At 42.7% G+C, this 13,747-nt stretch overlaps 2 protein-coding genes across 7 annotated transcripts in view; one reads left to right on the top strand and one right to left on the bottom strand.

The window, feature by feature from the left end:
• The window catches only part of LOC125501717, a 112,330-nt gene that overhangs the window by 38,486 nt on the left and 60,097 nt on the right, over positions 1 to 13,747 (bottom strand). The gene's annotated exons all lie outside the window — the stretch shown is intronic.
• Positions 11,879 to 13,747, top strand: part of LOC105685935 (tyrosine-protein kinase Drl) — a 46,627-nt gene continuing 44,758 nt past the window's right edge. For all 3 annotated transcript variants that reach the window (XR_007279313.1, XM_012400431.3, XM_048658152.1), the window contains exon 1: positions 11,879 to 12,658. Coding sequence is in view for 2 of the 3 variants with exons in the window: in XM_012400431.3 (XP_012255854.1) it covers positions 12,538 to 12,658 (121 nt within the window). In the remaining variant the exon portion in view is untranslated. The remainder of the gene's footprint in view (positions 12,659 to 13,747) is intronic.

A 13,747-nucleotide genomic window follows, 5' to 3' on the forward strand; every position in this document is an offset into this window, starting at 1 on the left:
TAAATTCTAGTCATAATAGCAAAAATAATTGTTCGCTGTACTCGAAATACGCGGATAACGAACGTGTTCGGAAGGATCTTATTATACCGCACTTGACTCGAATGTTTACAGGATCGATGAGCTTTTCCACCCTCACCACCGCGCAACCGCCATATAATATTCCGCGTTTATTTACAGTATGCAAATTATCTCCAACTACTTAATTAAACGTACACAGGGTTAAATTAAACAGTGTGCACCCGGTTAAAAGACACGGAGTTAATGCTCGGAAGCGTTCCGACGCTTTATCACCATCTTCAGAGATGTCAAAGTTCCTACGATATCAAAGCCAGGTAGGGTTCACGGAGTTTGCACCGAAGCTACCGACAACTTGCGTGGCATAAGGAAAATCTGCACGGCTTTCACGCGAAACGTGCGCCGGTAGCATTGCAATTCGTTCCGGTACGGAGTACTGGTTGAGGTCTGCTGCTGCTGTGCCCGCCGTGATTCGCGGGGTGGAACACGTTGTGTGTACTTTTCGAAAAAATGAAAAAACGCGATGAGAGAAAAAAAAGAGAGAAAATGAAAAAAAATGAAATGAAAAAAAAAAAATAAAGGAAAAAAGGAAGTGCTTATTTTTATTTCGCGTTGGAGCTTTTGATCTTGAAGGAAAGTGGCTATTCCGACTCCTTTGATCCTGTAATTGATGGCGTTTTATCCCTAAGGACGAAACCCTCGGATAACCCTCCCTCTGTATGCGGGTGTATAGTATCCGTTTATGCCTGCCGCTCTAAGCTACGTAGGAAGCGAAAATATACACGGGTGTACATGTAAATATTACTATACTACTACCATGAAATATTTACGCGATGCAATCAGCGTCCCAAAACACCCATAAGAGCCAAAGATTTCCCTCAACGTTTTCGTCGTCTACCCACCTCTACGGCTGTCGCACCATGAAATCAGGACACCTGAGTTTGAAGTCTATAGACTGCTCTGTATATTCTACGTTTGCAGTTACAAAAAAAAACCGTGAAGTATCGCAGGATACGGTTTCCGAAGAAGCGGGGAATTATTTATGTTCGATTGTACCCTGGCGGCCTTAAACGGCGTAGTTACTCCGTAAACGAAAATTTTTCGCCTCGCGTAGGGCAACGAATAAACGTAGTTACACGGTATACCGAACGATGATGAAAAGACGATTGCCCGTGCGGGATACGCGATAAAGTTTGAATCTTATTTTCTTGCGGTCGAATTTATGTTTCAACCCTTTATTTATATTATTTTACCCTCGGGTCTATCATTTCAAGATTTCCGTTTCGCTGCCGAGGGAGGCAAAGCAATTGGCTAACTGGTAGCCAATACCGCAAGACTTTGGCGGTCATAAAGATAAACGTAAAATCAAACTGCCTTCCTTCAGCCTTCTATCCTATCGGTTGAGACCACTCTAGGAAAATGAACTTCCGCATCTCCGACGATATGGGGTTGAAAATAATCGTGCATATCGGCGGAGGTATCGATTCAAAAAACTCACGAATCTTCTCCCGCCGTACACCCTATCACGGCACACTGCGAATGAGGTACACGGAATTATTTGTCTATCGTTATGTCGCTCCAAAAATCGGGGGTGCGGCCGCTTCATTTTTTGGCCTTTGAAACATCTCAATGTAACATTACCAAATATGAATATATATCAACTAGATAAAAATGAAACTTTATGAAAAATTGAGTTAGAACTTCCACGGAATATTGTTATATCGATGGATTTGAAAGTGGCGATTTCTTTCCCTGTTCTGAAAAAAAAAAGGAAGGGAAAAAAAGTCCGTTCCAGCAGGTAACTGCCTAATATTGTATAGCTGATTAAGTTGGAAGCGCGGCATCCCCTGTCACGGACACGAACGATGCTTTTCTAATCAGGAGGAGCGAGTAACGTAGGTTGGCCTGCGGGAGACTTTTTCGTAAAAAGTTTATTTAAAACGAAATTGATTAACAAAACTGATGAGTTCGTCGAAGCTAGGGGCGTGTTAGCTGCGCATTCAATCGGTCGTACGTTAAAAGTTGCACCGCGAAATCGGACGCTGAAAATACAATTATTTCTCGAACCGTGAATCCATTTTAAGAAGTCGAAGGAAACTTTGGAGCAATTTATTCGCAAGTATATTCGACACCCCCGAATCGTAGGGCACGTGTCGTTGACTCTTAACGCTCCGTAGATATGCTAATATCCCCGTAGACGTGCACCACCCACTGTGGATTCGTACAAAGCCGATGTGACGCAGTGGGAAAACCCTCGACGTAAATCAACCCTCACGTATCGTCGCTTCGCCCTTGGCTTTCGCACCGTGGTCACGGGGCAGCGTACAGCGATGCGTTTCCGATTAGTTATCGGTATCGGAATTCGGGTGGTTCTGAAAGCAGCTTTAAGTCGGCATATAAGAATAAACCTATGGAATAATAATTAATGGCGGTGAGTGGACGTTCATTTATAACAGCGCGACAGCTGCGCAACAAAAGACAAAAGACTCTCCGCACTAGAATCTGGAGATCTTTCACCTTCGATGTGGTTCGTCTTCCTCGTCACTTCGCACAAACATTTATCACCACCTGCGTTCCAGAGCCGATATGTTTTTTTCCACTTTTTTCCGTTTTCTTGTTTTTTTTTTTTTTTCACCCTCTCTTCTTCACATTCCATCGAGGCCTCGCTTTCGTTTTATAAAACCACTCAAAGTTCCGGTTATCAGTTCGCACTTCGTTGCCCCGTTCGGAAACTCGATTTTTCAATTTTCGCAAAAATAAAGTAAAATAAATTCCAACCCGTTTCGTGATTCGAAAGTAGTCGGCGTCTCGTAGAAAACAAGCGATCGGCGATAAGAAAACCAATTCGAACTCCCCTTTCGTTAAAGAGTACGTACAACGACATATAGCGCATTATTATATATTTTCATTCGGGTATCGAAAACTCTCAGTTTTACGGTCTCCTACTACTTCCTACTTATTGTTTACTCGCTTCCCGAAGGCACGTGGACGAGAAAGGGGAAATTTCGTTCATGTATGCATCCATCTGCCCATAAATGTAGACGCAGACACGGGCGGATGCAAAAGTTGCTCCGGCAGCATATCTTATTCAATGGAGTAAAGGTTCGCAAGGGGGTGAAAAAGGGGTCCTGTATTTTAGTACTTCCTGTCTCTCTCGTCTCTGTTCCTTCTTATATGTACAGGGGGAGGGGGAGGGAGGCGACTAGAGACGTACGGGATTACACGGGAAGCTGTGATGGCATCCAGACAAATTTCGCGAGCCAAGAGCTCGTAAAATTTCCGAGAGACCCCTCCGCGAATCTAGGCTCGTCGTTGGCTCTGCGCTCCCATCGAATATACAAAACTATCTCGTTGATATGTCGTTGTAGATTATTTTTTTTTTTTCTTTTCTTTTCATTTTTATTACGCTATTTGTTCCGGCTTTTTCAATGGACTCCGCTGAATGGGACCCAGTTCCGATATTACTTGTATTACTTTCAACAATAAACCGCATCGCCGACGCTCTCGTCGTACATGCGCATGCATACTCGCTGTACACGTTTCCTCGTATACTTGTTTTACTTCACCGGACTATTTCATATGTACGCAACCCTATTTCCAGCACATTTAGATGGGCTTTTTGGCACCATTTCAACTCGTTCGTTCCGCATTCTCTACCTGTGCACCACGCAAAATTCGAGATACGTGTTTGAAAAAAAAAAAAAAACAGAGAAGGAGAAATTTTCCTCAAAAATGAAATCTACCCGGATCAAAATGAAACTCACTTCCTCTACGATAAAAACGAAACGGGGTAAAGATGAAATTCTGCAAAACGGAGAAGCTCGCGAAATCTCAGGCGTTCGATGATATTCTCCGTTTTCTATACGGAGTGAGGAAATTAGAAAAAAAAAAAAACCATATGTTCCTCAAACGTTTCGATGCCAGTAAGAAGGAGCTTTTTATATACTTGCAAAGGAACCCATTGTCCTGACATTGATTGCCCGATGGCGCCACTAACACTTCATTAACAAAAAAATCACGAGCTTTCCTACCACTGTTGGGGTCGAAAATAATTTGACATAGACGTTGTTTTCCATTATCAAACCTTTTCACGATTACTTTTCGATTCGGTTCGGGGTGTCTAGATTTCGCGTCGACAGAATTTACCCCCTCCGAACAACGATCATTCAATATCCAATCTGCATACACGGTACGTACATCGTATCATTGTTATAAACAACAGTTCGGTCCGTATAAATTAAGTTTAGCGCAGCAGAATTTCCCGGTACGTATATACAGTGTGATAAATAAATATGAAATCTGGGCACCTGTAGACAATACACCGCTGATGAAGCAGCTTTGGGAATAGCGTCGGGTCGTCGTTATTACCGACAAATATTTGTTTTTTATTTCGATTCCAGAGCGACGCGAGTCGTTGATCGACGATGTGACGGGGGTTGTCACGGAGCTGCAGCAACACACCCGGAACTAAATGCGCGCGAGGCGTCGCTACGCTGCTACGCGAAGAGGTAAGCCCTTCCTCCGCACGAGCGTCACGCAAGCGGGCTTAACTCCGTCCAGACTCCCCGGAGGTACACGTCCCGAAGAATGACCGCTATTAATTTCATACCGGTGAATTGCCGCGATTTCGTCGAGACAAACGACGCTTCGCTCGACGATGCCGAGACGACCGTGAGAAAAAAAGAACACGCCTCGACGGTGACCGTCGTGGGTGCGAAAGATCTGATCGAAGAGGTGAGGGAAGTACTTGTTTTTCTACGTTTTACGCGTTGAAAGCGTTGTTGTGGATTTTGCATTACGTTGAATAACGATTAATTGGTTTTGTTCCCGTGTTTGAAATAAGACATCGAAACTCCCTTAACTTCGCCCAATAAATTTATTCGTTCGGAGCCCGAGGGGCAGTTCCCAGTTATTATACATATAAGTATATAAGGAGGCGCTCGCGAAACTCTCGCGTTGATTACAAGGAAGTATATATAATAGGATGTACATAGATATATAGAACGTTAACTTTCGGTGGTTCAGGGAGAGGGTCGAGTCTAAATATTGATATGAAAAACTTCCCTGGAAATGTTAATCCCTCGTATTTTTATATTAGGCAGACCCTAACCAAATATTAATACAGCGAGGCGTGTACGCTTGGTAAACGGAGGGCTTCCTATATGTACCGTAGATTCAAGAAATAGAAGATTGGTATTACCGGCGTCTTGCTTGTAGGTGAACGAAATTGAACGATCCCGGTAGGCTTTACAATAGGGTGGGTTGAGAAAAAAAAAAAAATTTTCAATTTTTTTAGCATGGGGGCAGAAAATTTTTCGAGTGTGGAAAAAATTTGTTACTTGATATTTTGAGGTAGCCCACTCGTTTTTTGGATAAATAATTAATCAAGTGGGGTACTTCCAGCAAAAAAATATTTTCCACCCAATGATTACTGGATCGATTGCATGAGTAGATGATTTTGGCTTTCAGATTTGGATTCCTGAACTGATTATATGTGAGATTACTCTTGAAGAACCAAAAATAAATTCGATTTGTAAGCAAAAAATAAATCATCTTTTTAATAGGGTTTAATATGCTTTTCTTGCGTATTTTGATCTCAGGAATCTGAATCTGGAAGAAAAATTGATCTATCTCTGAAATTGACCGAGTTATCGCCAATTTTCAGCTTTTTGGGGTCAAAAATAAAAAATTGATTTTTTAGTCTATCTTGAAGTAATTTGAGCTCAGGAATCTGAATCCGAAAGAAAAAATGAGCTATTTGCAAAAATGACCGAGTTATCCCCAATTTTTCGCATTTTTCACCTCAAAAACGGAGATATCTCGAAGGGAAAAAATCGTAGCTCAATTTGGACAACGGATTCGTGTTCCTGAGGTCAAAATACATAAGAAAAGTGCCATACGATCAATTTTTAAAAATAAAAATTTTTGGCCAAAATCTGAGATTTTTCCAAGGGGTACCCCTTACGATTTTTTCAAATTTTGGCCAAAAATTTTTATTTTTAAAAATTGATCGTATAGCACTTTTCTTATGTATTTTGACCTCAGGAACACGAATCCGTTGTCCAAATTGAGCTACGATTTTTTCCCTTCGAGATATCTCCGTTTTTGTGGTAAAAAATGCGAAAAAATGGGGATAACTCGGTCATTTTTGCAGATAGATCAATTCTTCTTTTGGATTCAGATTCCTGAGCTCAAATTACATCAAGATAGACTAAAAAATCAATTTTTTATTTTCGACCCCAAAAAGCTGAAAATTGGCGATAACTCGGTCAATTTTAGAGATAGATCAATTTTTCTTCCAGATTCGAATTCCTGAGGTCAAAATACGTAAGAAAAGTGTAATACAATCAATTTTCCAACTACTTTACTTTTGGCCCAAAAATCGATTCTTTTTTTGGCTTTTCGAGGGTAATCTCACATATAATCAGCTCAGGAATCCAAATCTGAAAGCCAAAATCATCTACTCGTGCAATCGATCGAGTAATCATCAATTTTTCGCTGTTGGGAGCAGAAAAATTCTAAGACATATCGATTGGTTTTAGTCGTAGACCCACTTTGATTCATCGCAATCCATGCATGGGTCGAAATATTCGAACTTCTCAATTCACCAGCGAACCCGAGCTTTGCTCGAGTCAGCGTAGCCAGCAGCGTAGCGCTTTGTTGTGAGACGTCACCTTCGGGGCTCAGCAGAGGTGACGCCCTATAACAAACCGCGCGCCCGTGGCTACCTGACTCCAGCAAAGCTCGGGCTCACCGACTCAACTTCAATTTTAAGTCAAAAAAAGAGCATGTCATTTTTTGATTTTATACATGAATTACAAAAATAATAGGAAAAAAATTTTTCAACCCACCCTACTATACAACGTACGCGATATCAAGTAAGGATCGGATAGAAGCGAGAAATCGTTCGAAAATCGCCCCAGAGAAGAATTGACAGGATGAAAAGATATCGATGAAAATCGAGAGGGAAGAACAAAGAGGAGAATCGCTGTACACGCAGCTACGCCAAAGTAACCTACGACGTAACAGTTTTCCCGTAAAAGTGTACAGTAATTAGATTTTCATCCCCACCCCGCTGGATATTCGTGTAACGTACCTCGCACATTAGCTCCGATCGGAATGCTGCATGTTTAAGATAAGAGTAGATTGGGGTGGGCGCACCACCCCTATAACCGACGTCCGATGGAAGCTTCATCCCACAATATGCTTCGCTTCTATAGAAACTTATGCTGTCCCCCTGCACGCGTCTGTATATAGGGATGGAAAGTCTATATATGTACACGTTTCTATGTATTCTATGTATTACATATACGTGTACGTGCTGCACCTATCCATGTGGTGCATGAGATTTGGCTATGTATCGAGACCCCCGGGCGAGGCCCCCGCCACTTACGTACATATGTACAAAGCGCAGCACGTGCATGGGTATATAAATGTCCGTTAGGTGTGTGGTTGTGACGAAATACATGGAGAAGTGGCGCAGATATTATAGAGGAGCACCTATACGCGAGGTCTTCTTATCGCCGCCGACCACATTGAGTGAAGACCGAAATGGGATTTTACGTTTGTTTCCCAACTCTCGTTCGCTATTATAACATGTCGAATGTCCTAGTCGAAGATAATAGATATCAACTACCTATGACTAGACGGGTGTACCCACCTGAAGTGAATTCCGACGAGACAGAGCTGAAGAAATTGTGAAAAACAAAGGCTTGGATTTCGAAAAATTTTATATGGGTACGGAAATCAATTAATTGCAATTTCTCTTTCTGACGATCGGTAAGATCGATATTACCATTGATTTGGTCTCCGCTATGTAGAAAATCCAAAGGGGCAAGTGGAATCTCCATGCATAAAACCCCCGCCTCTCGTGCCAAATAATGTTATCGGTCCAGCTTGTACCTGCAGCATTTCGAACCTATACGCGCACCGCTTTTGGCAAAAGGGATGATGGACCGATCTACAGTTACAGAGGGTCTGCTCGAAATTTCAAACATATTTGGTCAGTCTACACGAGCCAATCGAATTACATAGCTCGTATAACCGTTACCCTCCCCACCCTATCTATCCGGCAATCATTGAGGAGAGATTGAAAATTTCATAGGTACGTACAATTTTTATTCGAATATCATAAAAAGGTAATACACTACGGGGAAAAAATATCCACCCAAAGTCACTAAGATTTTGTTACAGTGAAAATTTTGAATACATGAAAGAGTAAAATATCAGCTTCACGACATTTTAAAAAGATTATGTAGAAAATGAGTGAAAATTGAAGGATTCTTAGCTCACAGTTTGAAATTTCTTCATCGACACTTCGCTCCCTGCGAGATATATCGGGGGTTTGTTTTCCCCAAGTAAAGTTCTCAGATCACCTGTTTACACGGAAAGTCAAGAGACCCGGTCCAAGTCTTTCGCTCCTCGCGGACGTTTTTTTGGCGAGGAATAATCGTTCGAAGAATCGAAAGATTCTCCTCTCTATCCTTTGAGCGGCTGCGGGACCCGGGAGAACGATGGAGGATCGTTGTATACCTATATCGGTGTACCGTACGGATAGGTATATGCACGTAAGTTAACAACGGAAGAATGAATTTTGAAAATTAGGGGAAAGCTCGACGGGTAGAAGAGGAAGGTTCTCGCAGTGCCGTGAGCTTCGGGTCACTTTGTGCAACGGTGCGTTTCACCGGCTCGAGGCGAGTCTTCCACCCGGGCAAATATCATTCGCCCTACCACGTGACGCGAAAATCGCGTCGATCGATATTGAAATATAATCGCACACGTTAGTCACGTGAGCCCGGTTCGGTTGATCGTGGAACCCGCGTTTGGACAACTTTTTCGTGTAGCTGCAGGGCCGCCTGCGAAACGTTGTCCAAGCGAACTTGGCCGCGAAGCGATTCGCAATCGACCCAACCGGGCGTACGTATAAATTTACAAACGATTCGACGACGACGCGCTTACGGGTATATCCTACGAGAACACACGCGTCGTGTTTCCGCTTACCGCGAGAGATACAAAGACCCCGAAAACTCAGCCCTCGGTCTCCGCGGGTTCGACGGGTGGTGGTGGTGGGTTTCGAATGCTTTCGAGCGAGATCTAATTCGGGCAATTCCAACGATTTTCGCCTCGCTTTGTCTCATTAGGCTCCACAGTGTCGATTCGCCTGGAATTATTATGGAGATGTATTCAACGGGCTCTCGGTTCGATGTATGTGCGCAACGTAGGTACGTTTCTAGGTGTGCACCAGTAGGTGTACGTGTGCTCTAGGAAACCATGCAATTGGAAACTGAGAGACCCGATTTCGGAATAATCGATCATCGACAAAGTAACAAGTTCATTACGGATCGCGGCTCCGGGGACGGGTAATATTTGTAAATCGACTCGAATTTATTGCCGGAAAAAGATGGAGAGAGGGAGAGAACGAGACGCCGCGATGCAGCGCGTTAATTATCGATGTAATATAAAGTAGATGCAGCCCCCGAGCAAGACTCTGAAGTTTCTTTGAGGAAAATCTCTTCGTTAATAAATTGTTAATGCAAAAAAAAAAAGAAAAAAAAAAAGATGTATCGAGTCTTCCGCTCGGAGGAAACACGTCCGACACGAATTTCAGCCACACTTACGTAAACATATATATATATATATATTTATCATACCCGCTGACGTCGAGATAAAAGGAAAATATTCATTTCCGTCGTCGCGTAACAAGTGACGAAGTAAATTCGATCATATCTGCTGAAATGTATACATTTATCGGTTGAAAGGTCCTTTTTCATCGTTCCAAATTGGCCCAATTTAATTACTGAAAGATGGTGTGGAGTCGAGACACGACGCGATACACAGCGACCGTTGAAACATCATTTCACGCGATATTGATTTATGAAAATTTGGTTACGTGAGACGTATTTTCTGAACTGAAAAAAAATTTCCGAGTTTTCAAGTTCATCGCAGACAGCTAGGTGTATTTCGATCGGGATGTCCCCTCGGTGTAGATACAAGCACCGAGCGAAGGGTATAGGCGCGGCGTTGCGTATCTACCTTGGGGCGTGAGGCTACAAGCAAGAATTACATGCTCGATTCGAACGAGTTATCGATTTCCGATTATTATTAATTAGCGGAGTTAATGATCGGGCTGATTGGAGAGAACGCTGCGTCGTGTCTGAAGGGTCTTGTTAGTCCGTCTGTTTGTTTTACCGTCCGTTAATTGAACAAATTCGATTTTAATTGTCTAGGAAATTTATCGCGCTGTACGTACTACAAAGATTCCAAATACTCGTGTCGTCTGCGCGGCCGTACGAACCTTGCACGGAATATATTATCACGTACGTACGTACGTACGTGCACGCCCGAACGACTCCCGTCGAGAACAATTAATAACCGTGGACGATTCGGATTAAAAGTAAAACTAACCCTCGCGACTCGAAAGTTCAACGCGTTCCGATCCCTCGTTTGTTGTCCGCCGTTCGCGAAGCTTCCTCGCCTCGGTCTCCCGGACGACGACGTTGATCTCCAGTCTTCCTCGGCGAGTGCCCTGTGGGGGGTGCGAGTTTCCGACCCGGTGGCAATAAGGATGAAAAAGTTTTAATTTGTCGAACGCGAAGAGTCGACTTGGGCCCGTCGTCGTCGGGGGAGAGGTGTGTGTGAGAGAGAGAGAGAGAGAGAGAGAGAGAGAGAGAGAGAAAAGGAAGTAAGAAAAAAAGAGAACCGGATCCTGCGAGCCAGGTTTGATGGGGCTAATTAATCCTCCGTTGTAATTAAAGCCCTGTTCACACCGTGCACGGTATACTATATAAAGTTTAACTCGCCCAGCACACAGATCAAATTGGGAACAGTCAAACCGTCGGCAACAAACGGGGTGATTCGAGTTAATTGAATTCTGCCCTTTTCTCCGCCAGATGTACCAGCTATACCCGCTCTATAGACAGGTATATTCACTCACAAATATCATATCCCTCGTTCAAAACTTCGATCTTACGATCGAATAAAATCATGCGAATTATTATTCACTAACTACCGTTATTACACACCGTTCCACAACCCCTGCGTATAACTCTCGGAAACTCGTTTTCTTCGATTCGTGTGAGCTTTTATTTTTCTTCGTTGTTTTCACGAAGTCATTTGAAAAATAAGCTCTTTTTTTCACGCCCAACGTTTCCCTACGAAGGGGAAAAATTTTCTGGTCGTTTTCACCCGAATCATTAAAACCTATGCAGTCATTATCTCGTAGTTTTTGAACAGTGTCGTCCGTTTTAAAAGATTCGTGACCGAATTGACTTCAGATTGCCGATAATCTCGATTCGTTGTTAAAGATTTGAGGTGGGGTTCAGCCCCGTTTATACGATGAAATTTTTGCACGACGATATTGTTATTCGGAGAGAGTAGCACCGCTCATGGACGTGCATATAAATATGACATTAGATATAATATCGCTAGATGTTAAACAGACATATGTATGTAGATTGTAGAAGGGAACCGCGCGCGAGCCGCAAAACCGCGTAGAGAAGCGGTGCACCGAGTTAAGTAAAGCTTTGTGCTTGCGGAATTGTTTGTTAACGAGGAACAAAGGGTTGTTAAACCAAAATTTTGAGGTGAGAGTGAGTTGAAGAGTAGAGATTTTAAGGAGAGGGTTTTACGCCGAAGAATGAGAAAAATGAAAAAAAAAAAAAAAAAAAAAAAAGAACAAGGACGGAGAGTAACGGGAGATTCTAATTAAAATTTTGAATGGCTGATCAATTTGCGTAGAATGACGTACAATTTATAAAATCGGATTTTTCACGGCACCGTAATACGCTCCCTTAACCGATGCGCTTGCGCCCCCAGAAGCTCTTTCGGCAAGGCGGGTATGATTCGTTCAGTCGCGTCCCGACGCCTACGCCGCAAGTTCCTCGGAACATCGTATCCGCACTCGAAACTTGCGGGAGGGAAAGCCCACGTGACTCACAAGCGCAGATTCGAATACCGGAGATACTCAAAACGTGAAAATAATGAACGAGTGGATACGCGCAATGTGATCCAAAATTGCATTATAAATTATAGATTATAAAATCCGATCTGTTTTCTTCATTTTTCCTATCATCTTTCTACAATCACCCGCACAGTTCTCTTCCGCCAAACATTTTACCGTTTCACTAATTCGGACGAAGCGGAAGAACGACACCCTCCTATTTTTTCATGTAACGAAAAAGAATACAGAAAAATAATAAAATAGGTCATCGGAGAAATCAATTTCAGGTGCACGTAGAACTTTGATTTCCAATCGGTTGAACGGAAAAACCAACCGTTTCTTTTTTTTCCCGTCTGTTCAGTCGGGGGTAAAAAAGTGAGTTAATTAGACCAACCCCCTTCGAGAGAAAGGGTGACAATGTTCGCGGAGTACACGGGAAAACCTCTCCGCGGTAGAGGCAAAAAGTAAAAACAGAAGAGAAGAAAAAAAAGAAGAGGAAAAATGTTCGGCGTTATCGAGTGCGAGAGAACGCGAATGTTTGAAACGTAGTGTCCGTCCGTGAAGTAATCGCGAAACATGTGACAATGCGTTGCAGAAGGTCTTGTTACCTTCTGCCCTTAACTTTCGTGCTGCTTTTATTAGTTGGATGCAGCGAAGGTTATCTAAACATATTCATCAGTCAAGCTCAGGTCATGAAACTTCTTGGTAAGTCGATCGAACGACGCGTTGAATGTCATAATTCGTTACGCGTCGTGAGACTACAACTGATTAATATAAATCACACACGCTGTACGTGCGCCTCGGCCGCGGACTATAAATTCAAATAATAATAATAATCATCACCTGAACTTCAAACTCGCCATTTCGCACGAAATCATTTCGTTTATGGCGCCCGAATCGCGAAAGAGGGTAGCGAACGAGCGAAAGGGTTGGTTACGTTTACGGAGATTGCGGTTCCATCAGATCCATCATACGTCGTTGTATTCCACCGGTAGATTCTGCCCACGGGTTCCTGTGCTTGCATACATGTTTTTTAAGTACCTCAACCCATACACAGGTATGTAGGTACGTACGTACGTACACCCATGTACAAGGATTGCAAGAGAACGCGGGTGGTTATTTCACGGGGGAGAAAAAAAAAAAAAAGGAGAGATATCACTTTAGAGTCCCATGAATCACGGTCGTAAAAAAAAACAAAATAAAAAAAAAAAAAAGAGAAACAGAATAAACGCTAGTGCAGGGGCTGCTCGCCACCGTTACATGTACGAAAAACATTTTATCCTTTTAGTGTTCCCAACTTTATAATGTCATCGCGTCGCTCCCCCCAAATAAAGTGTAGGTGGTAGCGTAGATAGTATAGTGGTCGGTGCTAAAGAATATTTGATTTCTTCGCCCTTTTTCACAGGATTTTTTTTTTCTATTTTGAAATAAAAAATCAACACGCGTCTTGGAATACTAAAAACCTTAGTGAAAACGAACGTTCACTTTTGGATAACGTTATGATTATATCCGATATTACGATATTGTCATAGAGAAATTTCCGCAAAAATTTCGTTGATTTCGAAAAGTGACGTGATCACAATTACCATTTTTACGTTATGATAATATAGAATATATTTACGCGAACTCTAAGATGTTAATGCCGGCGATGTTAATCCTTGGCTAATTCCTGCACCATGCTCTCTGATTTCCCGAGGATCTAGGGAGCGCGACTTCCCGTATAAAGGACTGTGGAAGCTAAGCAAAGCCCGTTTCGGGTATGGGGAGGAAGGGGGTCGGTTGCAGCAACCAACC

This window comes from Athalia rosae, chromosome 1, assembly GCF_917208135.1.
Source record: "Athalia rosae chromosome 1, iyAthRosa1.1, whole genome shotgun sequence".
NCBI lineage: Eukaryota > Metazoa > Arthropoda > Insecta > Hymenoptera > Athaliidae > Athalia > Athalia rosae.